At 39.8% G+C, this 12,990-nt stretch overlaps 1 protein-coding gene across 1 annotated transcript in view; it reads right to left on the bottom strand.

Annotated features, from left to right (window-relative positions):
• csmd3b (CUB and Sushi multiple domains 3b) overlaps positions 1-12,990 on the bottom strand; it is a 553,034-nt gene that overhangs the window by 204,659 nt on the left and 335,385 nt on the right. Inside the window, exons 13-19 of the mRNA XM_053491539.1 lie at positions 10,790-10,972; positions 9,006-9,332; positions 6,674-6,868; positions 4,507-4,645; positions 4,234-4,421; positions 2,732-2,920; positions 1,169-1,285 (exon numbers count right to left, since the gene is read on the bottom strand). Coding sequence (XP_053347514.1) covers positions 1,169-1,285; positions 2,732-2,920; positions 4,234-4,421; positions 4,507-4,645; positions 6,674-6,868; positions 9,006-9,332; positions 10,790-10,972 — 1,338 coding nt within the window. The remainder of the gene's footprint in view (positions 1-1,168; positions 1,286-2,731; positions 2,921-4,233; positions 4,422-4,506; positions 4,646-6,673; positions 6,869-9,005; positions 9,333-10,789; positions 10,973-12,990) is intronic.

Genomic DNA, 12,990 nt, shown 5'->3' with positions numbered 1-12,990 from the left:
TTGTAAGACCGTCAGTCGTAAGGAGGAGCATTTCAATTCTGCAGGATCCTTCCGTGAAACATAATGACCTTCCATACTGAATACTTTATTAGCCCTGGGAAATTAAAATTCAGATAAACTTTCATTATTCAGAACTCAAAGCCTGTGCAACGATACTTTATAGAGCGAGCGAGCAAGTGAGCGGGCCGTAGAGCAGGGGCTTATTCCGCATTCCCTGCAGTTCGTCTGCAGGAAGACTTTAGCAGCACCGGTTAATAGATCTCAGGAGCTTGTTCTGCGTTCATTTGCCAGTTTATACATGTATGTCCATGGCATTAGACTAATCGAAAAGCATGTTCGCCATCAAGAACAGTGAGTTACCGCGGGCTGCCCGGAGGCGAACACATCTTGAAATGCGCAATGGGGAGGTGTAGAACGAGATGGTCTTACAGTACGGACATGTATACGGTGGCATTGTGGGGGGGATTTGTGAATGCATTAGAAGTTTAAAGTATGTAAATAATTGCATTTTAAGTTTACTGTTAAAGAAGAGAAGATAAGCGAGGTATAAAAATGTAAACATTCCTTGTTTAGCTACAAGTGGTCAAGGTTATTAACTTCAAGACTTAAACAATAAAAGTTTTTACTTTGGACTTACTGTATACTAGTATCGGGTATGAATCTGATACAATGCTCATACCGACCTCTCAGTATCACTGAGCCTTAAAAATAAGTGCAAGGTGCCGCCAATCGCCTTTACACAAAGCTATTCTTTAACACTGAGCAAAGAAACTCGTATGTGAGATCACTTAAGCTCTGCAAGGACTGAGCACTGAATCAAGCACAATTTATTTCCTCTTGTTCGCCAGGATATACGCTTTGCCCGAGAATCGGGGTGCACTTTTCAGGGGATAGTGTCCTCCTTTTCAACGACTATGCTTAAAGATACCACTCAGTGTGCTTGGATTGGCCGCCTTGGGGCTCTGTATTAAAGATAGCAGCATGCGGCGGCAACCGACACAAATGGAGCTGAATGAAATGCCACATCAGTGACTTCCCGGAGTATCGGTAAAAAAAAACAAGGAATGCTGTTGATACACCCATAATTTTGATGTCACAAGCACAAACTACATTTGTTCCACAAGAATTAAGAGAATGATATGTGAGAGAGAGAGAAAGAAGGGTTTACCTTTGCCATGGCTGACCTCCACAGTCCAGGTACAGTTGAGAGAGCTTGGGTAAACCTCAGGGTAACCCGGAGACAGAATGGTACCACCTGGTCCTCTCACATCACCTCCGCATAGCGCTGCGCGGCAGAGCGGACACACAATCAGCCATTCCCACCTGTTCTCGTTCACTAGATTCTGTACATATGCAGCAACTGACACTTAAGACCTCATTGACCTGTCTGACTTACTATCTTCTTTGGATAATGGAGGGACATGCAGAGAAAGTAAATGATGAATTAGCCAAGCAAAGACATTATTACATGGCTCTCTCTCAATGCCACTGGAGAGACTGAATCCTCTCCTGAGCACTTCCACTTATCTATCCCAGGCAATATCATCGGCGTATCAGTAATTAATGACAACTCTAACATAGTCAAATTATGAAAGGGAAATATGAGTGACTCTTTAACCTCACTTTCTCATCTGGGTTATTTATTTATTTTTTACTTCCCATTATTATTTATAAAAAAAAAACACAATATTTCTTAATTCCTGCTTTTTTTCTAAAGCTTTTGAATACTGCTTTCAAAGAACCCTAAAAAGCATCTAACCATCAATAATCCCTTACACTTTAAAGGTCCCATATTTTAACATTTTAGTTAATCTACAAACTGTGTCTGTTAATGCTCCTGCTTGAATACCTCTCACTTTCATACCTCATATTCCCAATTGTCAAGTGATGCTCAGTCAAGGGACATCAAAGCTGAGCAACAAGCAGGCGGAGGTGCGGCATCTTATCATATGAGGTCACAATAGGGGAAAATCTATTTAGCTTGTTTAAGCCTCAACCAATACAAATTTGAAAAAGTACTAGAATCTGCAGATGTTTTTTTTCACCTTCCATTTTGGAACATCTGTATGAATGTCTAAAGATGGCTTAAAAAGTTGATTTTGCGTCATCGGTCTACTTTAAAGATTTGAGTGTCATACCCAATTTGGTCCCAATACATGAAAAATTTATAATAATTCACAGTTACTGATGATGCCCAGAGCCTTCTGCACAACAGGGTTGTTTTTCGGGCCACAGCAGGCTTAAACAGGTAAAAGAACTTTTTAAAAGAAATCTCCTGAATGACTTAAACTGGTGAGCAAATCAGCTTCTATCAGCAGCAACAGCAGTGGCGGCGGCGGCAGCAGCAGCCATCACGGTAAATAGCCTCTTCACTGACTGCCTAATGGCCTCCCATTCAATTGCATGGTCTTAATTTGGTCCCCTCAGAATAGCGAACATATCGTAATTGAAAAAAGAAAGGACAGGCTACCAAAAGAGCTTCGACATGTGTAACCTATTTCATTGGGGTACAATTTACCTAAGGTGACAATACCTGTGCAATTCCGCCGCAATGTGACAAATGCAGTCTGTTGCCTGTTGTAGTCAGTGCCTTTTTTTCCTTTCATTCTTTCTTTCTTTCTTTCTTTCTTTCTAAAATTGCTTTGTCATTAACCTCATTTGAAGTGATTAGGAAATCCACTTCTTTTTTCGCTTTGAGACCTGAACTGAGGGACGACAGCTGAATACCTACCGTCACATATGGGTAAAGGGTGGCTCCACCAGTGATTCTTCTCACAAACCAGGGGCTCCTCGTGGCTCAGTCGGTATCCAGAGTCGCAGCCGAAAGACACCGTGGAGCCGATGGAGAAGTCCTGGCCGTAACGCAAACCGTTCACGGGGATCCCAGGATCCAGGCACGAGTAAGCGTCCACTGTCACACCTAAACATTGGGGCCGAGAGATAATCAGACTCGTGTCGAGTGTTCCATTTATAGATATCTAAACATAAAACTAATATGGGCTGTAAACTTGGGAAGCAAGCCAACACAGTATGAGTAAAACTAAGTGACGCATACGAGAAGCTCTTGGCTGTTTCAAAGCAAATATTTTAAAAGCGATTTGTGCTTTCACTTTACTCTGGACTCTGGGATAAGAGGCTAATCCAGTTTGATGGTCTGAATTGTACACTTTCTACTTTCCCTCCCTGTTAGAAGTTTCAAAGTTTAGCAGTACAAGGTTACATACAGTATAATAAAATTATGTAAACTTGGGAGTTTTTCCAACCAGTGACAGTGGTATTGATCCATGCTCTTTATTCAGGTATACTATATTAATTCATTTATAGCATTTGGCAGATGCTCTTATCCAAACCGACTTACATTTTATCTAATTAAACATCTAAACAGCTGAGGGTTAAGGGCCTTTCTTAAGGGCCCAACAAAGGGCAACTTGGTGGTTGTGAGTTTTGAACCAGCAATCGAACATTTTAACCACTGACCTACCCCAACCCCTGTATACTTTTTCACTCATTCACACACTACGGGCAAATTGGAGACGCCAATCAGTCTAACCTGCAGGTCTTTGGAGAAAAAGTGGGAAAAAACCCACCAAACATAAAGAAAACTTGCAAACTCCATGCACGCAGAAAAGGGAACTGATCCCAGACCATGGAGGTGCAAAGCGACAGTTCTAACCACTACACCACCGAGCCACCCCACTGTACACTGCTGCTATTGTTGTTGCTGGTCTTTACGCTAGACACCCTTTCTGATGCAAGCCTTCTATTTTATCGGATTTAAACTTGGGCACTGCACTGTTTAAATCCGATTTACTGCATCCAGTGGCTAGGGTTTTGGCGCTGGCTGGGAACCTAACCGCAGGCGAAACACCTACCACTGAGCCACCAATGCCATAGTTCCCCCCTGTATAGTCACTCACTCATCTTCTATACCGCTTTATCCTGTATTCAGGGTCATGGGGGCCTGGAGCCTATCCCAGGAAACTTAGGGCACGAGGCGGGGTACACCCCGGACAGGGTGCCAATCCATCGCAGGGCACACACAAATACACACACATGCACACCCATTCACACACTATGGGCAATTTGGGAACGCCAATTAACCTAATCTACATGTCTTTGGACTGTGGGAACACTACACCACCCTGTAAACTAATTGTATTAATTAAATATTTGATTATTTAGATTTTAAAAAACACTGCATTCAAGTCCATGATAAACCAGCATTGTTCTTACTCTCATAGAGGATCTTGAAGCCACTGTTTGAACGGCTGTTGTCGGTGGTAAAGAGCATGTAGAGGTGATTGCTGCTGCTAAACAGAAACTGAGGCACCTGTGTGCCATTAAATGAACTGATTAGCGGAGACAGAAGATTAGGGCCGTCGTGGATCTCCAGGAAATCACAGTTTAGCTCTGTCTGGAACCTGGAAAGTTAAATTTGTGAAAATTAGTAAAAGGGATGCGAAATTGGTAAAGCATTAAATAGTGTTGGGCACAAGTTTCATATACTTTTCGAAAGTGATCTTGATGGAGCGGCCTGGTTCAGCCTCGATGACCCATTCACAGCTGAGAGAGTCTTTGTAATAGCCTGGCCAGCCAGGAGACAAGATGACCCCACTCGGAGCAGAGAAGTGGCCGCCACAAGGGGCTGGGGAAGGATTAAGAAAAAGCCAGGTTAGATGGGAGTCTGAAGAACATAATGTTTTTTTTTATAGGTTAGGAATTTTTTATAGAAATTATTGTCGATGATTGTTCATCTGTTTAACATTTACGTGATACAAATGCAAATATTTTCCAAAAGTAAGTCAACTGAAAAACCTATTTGTATTCCATTCATTTCCATTCATATTCATACTTGTCAACCAGACAAGAAAGTTTAATACTGTACATACTGTACTGTACTTCTTTACTACACAAAACCTACTGTAATGTTATGTAAAAACAGCACCAGGTTCTCATTCTGACTCCCATTGTCTGCTTCGATGATAGTAACAGTGATTTTTGTGCATCTTAGAATCACAAACCTGCAAGTATGTGGAAACCCAGACATACAGTAAAGGAGAAAATGAACCAATGCAATGCTGTTATATACAGAAGCTCTCTGCCCAGCACAGCACATAGGCAGAACAACTAACGTAGCCCAAACCTTGGCCTGGGACAAGTACAAAAAAAACAAAAAAACAATTACAGGCAACGTCATCGTTCAGTTGAGTATTGCATGAAAATAGTTTTTGTACTTTATAATATATGTACAGTAAAGATAAATGGTTATAATATCAACAGGACTTGCATGCCATCTTTCAAATTAAAATTTAACGTGAGCTTTCTCCGTATCACTCGTTAACTGACAACTTGGGATGTGATGATAATTTGCCGTTTAAACACAGACTACACTAACGAAACATTTTTAACATCCACCTATCAATCATTATCCAACAAGGATTGATTATTATATTTTGCAAAATTAAAAATTTTCAACAATAGTCTGTTTTAGTTCTATAGTCTATATTCCTAAGTTAGGAGGCAATGGTGTGGAGTGCTTAAATGGGCCGAACAATAACCTAGCCTATTTTGCCATCTCATTGGTTAAATGCACTCAACTAGCTAACTAGATAGCAATATGTTTTTATTACATTAGGATAATATCTATTTTTTAAGCCACGTAAGGGACATACAACTGGTAACTAATTTTTGCCTGCTTAATAATATATCCAATAATAATATATAATTAATAATAATTAATTAACCAATAATAATAATAATAATAATAATAATAATAAAAGCAAAAAAGAAAATTAGACATATTCAAATAGTGATTTAAACTCCTATGAAATGTAGCATTTTGTATCCAGACGTATGTATCTAGGCTAACAAACAATAAAGTTTAAAAACTGGTTGTTTATGTAACAACCCCAGCAGCGACCTCATTTCCCCTCTCGTCTGTTCCAACAGTATTCAGCATCAGCAGTACAGTATACTAATCACCACCTGATCATCTGTTTATCATCTGGACCTGTTTCTCACTGGTTCATGCCTTAAGTTAGATGTTTTTAATGCCTGAATGATTCATAGGTCACTGTGTGGCTTAAAAAAATATTCCTCTGAAACTGCTCAGGAAGAGGGACCGAACTGATAAAGAAAGACTTGCCAAAAATAAGAGGCAAAAAAGTCCTTCAGAACTATTCCTCAAGACTACATTAAAATACAAGACAGTCTGACTCTCTGGAAACACAATCTAAAGAAACGAGGGGTGGATCAAGACTTTTGCGCAGTACTGTACAGAAACTGTATTAAAGTTTTCTTTATGTGTTGATTTTTTTTACCCTGGGGCTGTTATTGCTTCGAGATCAAGGGAAACCATACGGTATATGAAGAAGAAGAAAAAAAAAATGCATAAGAAGTAGCACTAAAACCTATTGTATGAATTTTGAGTTCTCCACCGGAACTGAACCAGAGCATGAGACAGAGACAGATAGACAGGAGAGAACGACAGAAATTTGTGAGTGAAGTCTGGTCTGGTTCTTACAGTACATCCTGGTTTGGTTTCGTACTGTACATGCCACAAGCTTTCACTTTTTAGTCCATTTACACTCATATTCGCTGCATAAAGTAAAGAGGATTCTGTAGTAATTGCCCTTCACAGCTGCTGCCACTCGACTGAAGCGGGTAAAATTACCTTCACATTTCGGAATGGGTCCGCTCCACATCACCTTGCCGGTGCTCAACTCGCAGGTCACAGTCTCTGCGCCCTGTGTCTTAATGAAGCCATCCTCACAGATGATGGAGATTGAGCTGCCTAGCTGAAAGCTGTCACCAAATCTCCGGGCGTTTAGAGGAATTCCAGGATCCGGACACTCGTTATGGCCAAATGCTGGTCAAGGGAAATAAATGAATAAATATAATAATAATACATTTTTCATACCACTTTCACACCATAATAGACTGGCATGAGCACATCATAAACCTGACAAGACAGGTATAATACACATGTTATGTACAGTGGTAATTACTTTATAATGTTGGATGCCATTAATGCCATTTTTGTCCTAATGTGGTCTAGTTAGTGTGTTTAATTTTATGTTTCCTTATAAATTGGTAGCCTTCAAATGTATACTTAGGGCACAAGACAGGGTACACATTTACATTTAGCAGAGCCCTTATCCAGAGCGACTTAGATTTTTATCTCATTATACATCTGAGCATTTAAAGGCTAAGGGCCTTACTCAAGGCTCAGACTCTCGCTCACAGGTACCTTGAAGGTTGTGGAGTTTAAACCTGGGAACCTCCAAACTGTTATCCAATGCCTTAACCACTGAGCTACCCCTGACCCTAGCATGCTACAGGGTACCAATCCATCACGCACACGTGCACACACTTATTTACACACTACGGAAAATTCGGAAACGCAATCAGCCTAATCTGCTTGTCTTTGGACTGTGGGAGGAAACCAGAGTACCCGGAGAAAACCCACCAAAGCACGGGGAGAACATGAAAACTCCATGAACACAGACCCGAGTTGGGAAGCGAACCCGGATCCTGGAGGTCTGTATAAATCATTAGAGTTTAAGAAGCGTGATAGTAAAGCTTTTATCCCAAAGTGTTATTGATTGCGCCTTGCACTATGACAACCTACAGTACGCCTCGAAGATGTTACAAGTAATGATTGTTTTTTTACCGCTTGAATACTCATTAAGTCTCTTCTGCATATGGAGTCATTAAAAAAAAAGCGAGATGAAAAGATTTTTTTTTTTTTAAGAATGTCTTTACACAAAGAAATGGTTATTTTTTTTACAGTAGTTACATCATCAGCACTAAGCAACAAGACAAAAATTTTGGCAAGCATTAAAAAATATTTTCCTATATAAGGGCCTTACTTATTAATTGACTGACCACCACATGTGAGTCTTTCAATCATTTCAATGTTTAAAAAAGTTTCATGAAGCAGAAACTGAACCCTAAGACAGATGGCTTAGAAGTCGAGCACTTAACCACCGAGTCGGACTGACTGACTGACGGATGTCTAGTGACAGCGAAAAGCCTGAAAGAAGGACACCATGTTTGTCAGAACGAATACAGATTTAACAGCGCTCCATCACGTTTCTGACAGCTCTTTAGTGACAACACAGAGCAAAGTGTCAGTCCGTTATGGGGGTCGTGTCCTACAGCACGACCTAATGAGAGCCGCCTGAGATGTGTCGTGGAAAGGTACAGTAAGCAGAACTGTACGGAGAGGTTTTAAGTTTTCACTCAGGTGCATGTAAATATGGTGATGCTCTGTAGACATTTTTAGATTACACAAGGATACAGTATATAGGGAGTAGGGATGCGAAAAAATTTCATCTGAAAAGTGGCTGAATATAACGCATTTAGAATAAAATCAGTGAAAAAGGTGTTAGAAAAGTTTACTTGTTTTGCCCAAATAACACCAACAAACAGGGTACAGGTATGTACATGGGATATGTATATAGTACTTTTAAATTAATTGTGTTCAAATACTGTCAGTTTTTTTTTCTTTTTAGTTTTTAGACAAGCATTTACAACTAATCATCAATCCATTCATGTAGGAACCTCTGTAGTCCAAAAAGGGACCATGAAGACCGAACGTGACCATTGTATTAATTCCCGGTCAACATTCACACACTACGGGCAATTTGGGAACACCAGCTAGCCTAATCTGCATGCCTTTGGACTGTGGGAGGAAACCCACCAAGCACAGGGAGAACACTCCACTCCACAACACAGAGCAAACTCCATGCACACAGACCCCAAGGTGGGAATCGAACCCAGACCCTGGAGGTGCAAAGCGACAGTGCTAACCACAAAGCCATTGTTTTGCTTTTAGACAACTTTAAAAATTCACACAAAACTACAAAATATTTTGGTCATACCACCACTTACACTTTGATATCACGCACATATGAGTACCTGCAATATATAAAACCCTGCATCTTTCCAAATTACCTATTAAAAGTAGGAATACAATACAATACAAGGAATGAGATACGCACTGCTGTAGGTGATGTTAAAGCCCCGGCCGGACATGGAGTGGTCGGCCTGGAACTCCAGACGGAGGATGTTGCTGTTGCTGGTGAGGTGAGAAGAAACCTCGGCTCCGGTGAAGCGTCCCAGGACAGCGGAGTCCAGCAGCTCCCCGTCCTTTACTGTCAGGATGTCATAAGGAGCCTCCAGATCAAAATCGTTAAAGGCCAGGTGGATGCGGCTGCCTGGTTCTGACAGAATCAGCCACACACAGTTGAGGTTGTTCCCATAGCCTTCTGGGTAATCAGGAGAAAGCACTGTGCCCATAGGAGCAGTAAAGTTGGAGAGACAGGGAACTGAAAGAGCAGAAGAGAGCAGAGGAAAAAAGACTGGAACATAGAAAAGTGGAAGAGAATTCAACAGGCTAGACTAGACTAGAATAGAATGAAATGGAAAAGAATACAATAAAATAGAATTCAAGCAGATTAGAATAGAATTAACCCGAATCAAGCATTTACAACTAACAGTGCAAGTCGGAGGTTTACATACAGAGTATAGAATGTGAGACCATAATAAAATGATGCACTTTTAACAGCCATATACAGTACAGTATAACCCCCCCGTCACACTGCGCCACGCTCTCTCTTTAGCTACAAAAAATTGGGTGAACGCTGTAAGAACTTTTACAACTTGTCAAGAACACAGAAGAAACCAATAAGGACGTACAGTAGTATTGTCTCCCTTGACATTGAGCTGCATCATAACTTAACAAGGACATCATAATGATGGCATTGATGTGTTAGGGACTTAGGGACGCTTAGAGACTTAGAGACACAGACAAAATATGCCGGGGTTGTTATTTCGGTTGCTGCTGCTCCATTAATGGAGTTCATAACGTACAACAACCTCTTCAGGCTTGTGCTATGACAGTGGTGGGTCTTCGCTATGTTAGATAAAAGACCAACAAGTCAAATTAGTAAAAACACGATAGAACAGGATAGAATAAAACCTGAGTAGTTTAGTCTAGACTACACTAGAACAGAACAGAATAAAACATCTAAACAGAATAGAAATCTGAAAATCAGTGTGAACGCAGTGTCTTTATAAGAAACATCTGCGTAAAATATACACAAGAGTGTAGCAGTAGGTTCAAGTTGCTTTGTTTTAGTCTTTTACAGTACAATTGACAAAGTTGTGCGTGCACACAGTATGCATGTGTGTGTGTGCGTGTTTGTAAGATATATATATATATATATATATATATATATATATATATATATATATATATAGAGAGAGAGAGAGAGAGAGAGAGAGAGAGCCACTGCAGCCTTACACTTATATAATCTCGCTTAATAAAGATCTAACCAACAAAGTAAAAGTAAGTGAGGGCACACAGCATGTCAAAAAAAAAAAAAAAAAAAAAAAAATATATATATATATATATATATATTTTTTTTTTTTTTCCTTTACTTAAAAATACCAAATCGTTTCTTTTAAAAAATCCAAGCACAGGCTCACATACTGCAGGCAATTTGGTTTCAGACTCTGTGTGAAATATTAATGTTGCATATGCCATGAATGGGCTTTGTGCTATAAATAACCCAGATCTGTTCACTAGTCCAATTAGATAAGGAAGCGAATTTGGCCTGTGGACTTTAGAACAACTACAAACTACAGAAAATAAAATAAATGTAGGCAGTTGACAATCAGCTCTACTGTATTTTTCCAAAATATGAAATTTGCCAGGTACCGCAGGGGGTTGACTGTAATGCTGGGATACAGCTCTTCTCATTATATTACAGCTGATACTCACAGATGCAGATCGGGACATTGGCAGACCACTGGTTGTTGTTCTGGCAGGAAATGGTCTTCTCTCCGATCAGCTCAAAGCCGAACTGACACTCAAAGCGCAGTACATCTCCATTAGAGAAACCGTCTCCTTCCCTCATCCCGTAGAGCGGTGTGCCGGGGTCGCCACAACTCTCCTTGTCAATTTCTATAAAAGAATTCATAGATCATTTACTTCAGTTCAATTCTAGTGTAATAATCAAGCAGTTTTCGCAATAGATATCGTCGCAAGACGAGCACTGAAATATAGTACATTAAAGTGAAGGAAATCCAAAGACAAAAATTGAAGTCATTGTTAGTTGTTATTTATTGTCATTATTTGGCATGCCAGTTAGAACATCTACTTTATGCATGACACAAGTAATTTTTTAAACAATTGTTTACAGATTATTTCACTTATAGTTCACTATTTTAGTAGATCAGAAATTTTCACCTTTAAGGGATCTTAGAAAACCCCAGAAAATTATGTTATGGCTTTATTTTAATGACTGATAGGCTAATTGATATAATTTGAGCCACTTAGAGGTGTACAGTACATGTGGATGTATTTTAGGCCCTACCTTCAAACTCAGTGCCTCTTTGTTTGACATCATGAGAAGATCAAACAAAATCAGCCATGACCTTAAAGGTTCATCTTCGAGGACAATTCCCAAATGCCTGAAGGTACCCCATTCATCAATACAAACAATACCAGGCAAGTGTAAACACCATGCGATCATCTCTTCCATGTGAGTCTCCTAGAGATGTTCGTACTATGAACAGCAAAGGACCTTGTGAAGACGTGGGAGTAAATTATCTATATAAAGTATCTATATCTACAGTAAAACAAGACCAATATTAATATAACCTGAAAGGTTTTTCAACAAACGAAGACGCCATGGCTCCCAAACCACAATAAATGATTCAGACTTTGGTTTGCAGCTGCACATGGAGACAAAGATCTTACTTTTCAGAGAAATGTTCAATGAAACGAAAAATGGACTGTTTGGACTGTTTGACAACTATTTTTGTCTAAAGGGAATAGGGGGAGGCTTACAATCTGAGGAGCACCAACTTAACCGTGAAGCATGGGGGTGGCAGCATTATATTGTTGGGGTGCTTTGCTCCTGGAGAACCTGATGCACTTCACAGATGCCCTTATCCAGAACAAGTAAGTACATTTTTATCTTGTATACATTTGAGCAGTCAAGAGCCTTGCTTAAGGGTCCAACAGGGGCAACTTAATTTTTTGGGGGTTCGAACCTGGGACCTTCTGGACCATAACACAATGCCTTAACCACTGAGCTACCCCTGACTTCACAAAATGCACTAGATGGCATCATGAGGAAGTTGTATTATGGGGATATACAGTTTAAAGCAGCATCTCAAGATATCAGCCAGGAAGTTAAAGCTTGGTCGCAATTGGGTTTTTCCAAAGCAAGAGTAACTAATACTAACTAATTGTATGCAAACTTCTGACCCACTGGGAATGTAAGGAAAGTTTTAAAGAATTAGTTTTAAAATCTAAAAAAAAAAAAACCTTCTTTCTACTATTATTCTGACATTTCTCATTCTTAAAATAATGGCCTGAGACAGAAAATATTGTACCTACAGTACAGTTGTAAGCACAAGTTTGTGCACCACAGCTAACTTCTCTAAATCTTCCTTTAATCATGTGCTCACTCTACACACACACTGTCTGTAAACAGCTAACTGTCTATAATTTGATTTTAATTAATTAGTTCCTACAAAGCAGAGGGGGACTGTAAAAAGCCTGACCAGATCAAAACTGTTCAAAATGTCATTAAGGAATTGTAAAAATTGCGGAACTGTGGAAATCAATCTGAAAGATTCTGAAAACTTAGACAGTTTAACTTTCCATATGGGATACAAAGCAAAGCTTCATATTAAGGATGTTCAGGCAATTCTAGCTGACACAGAACTGGCAGTCTGAATGGAGCAGTCAGAAGGAAACTTCCCCTACAGTGCAACCTCATCTCAAAAGTCAACAACATCCAGATAAGCCATTTTGCAAACAAGTACTGTGCCCCGATTCTTTGGTGACAATTGATAGAACTCAACAATTGACAATGGTAGAAACCACATTTGATAAAAAGAACACCTTATTCTATGTCCAATGCTACAGTAAGTTTGGGGCCGATGTAGTTGGCTTTAGAATTTTTCAAA

Source organism: Clarias gariepinus, chromosome 3 (assembly GCF_024256425.1).
Source record: "Clarias gariepinus isolate MV-2021 ecotype Netherlands chromosome 3, CGAR_prim_01v2, whole genome shotgun sequence".
Taxonomy (NCBI): Eukaryota; Metazoa; Chordata; class Actinopteri; order Siluriformes; family Clariidae; genus Clarias; species Clarias gariepinus.
This window is presented reverse-complemented; position numbering and strand designations above follow the sequence as displayed.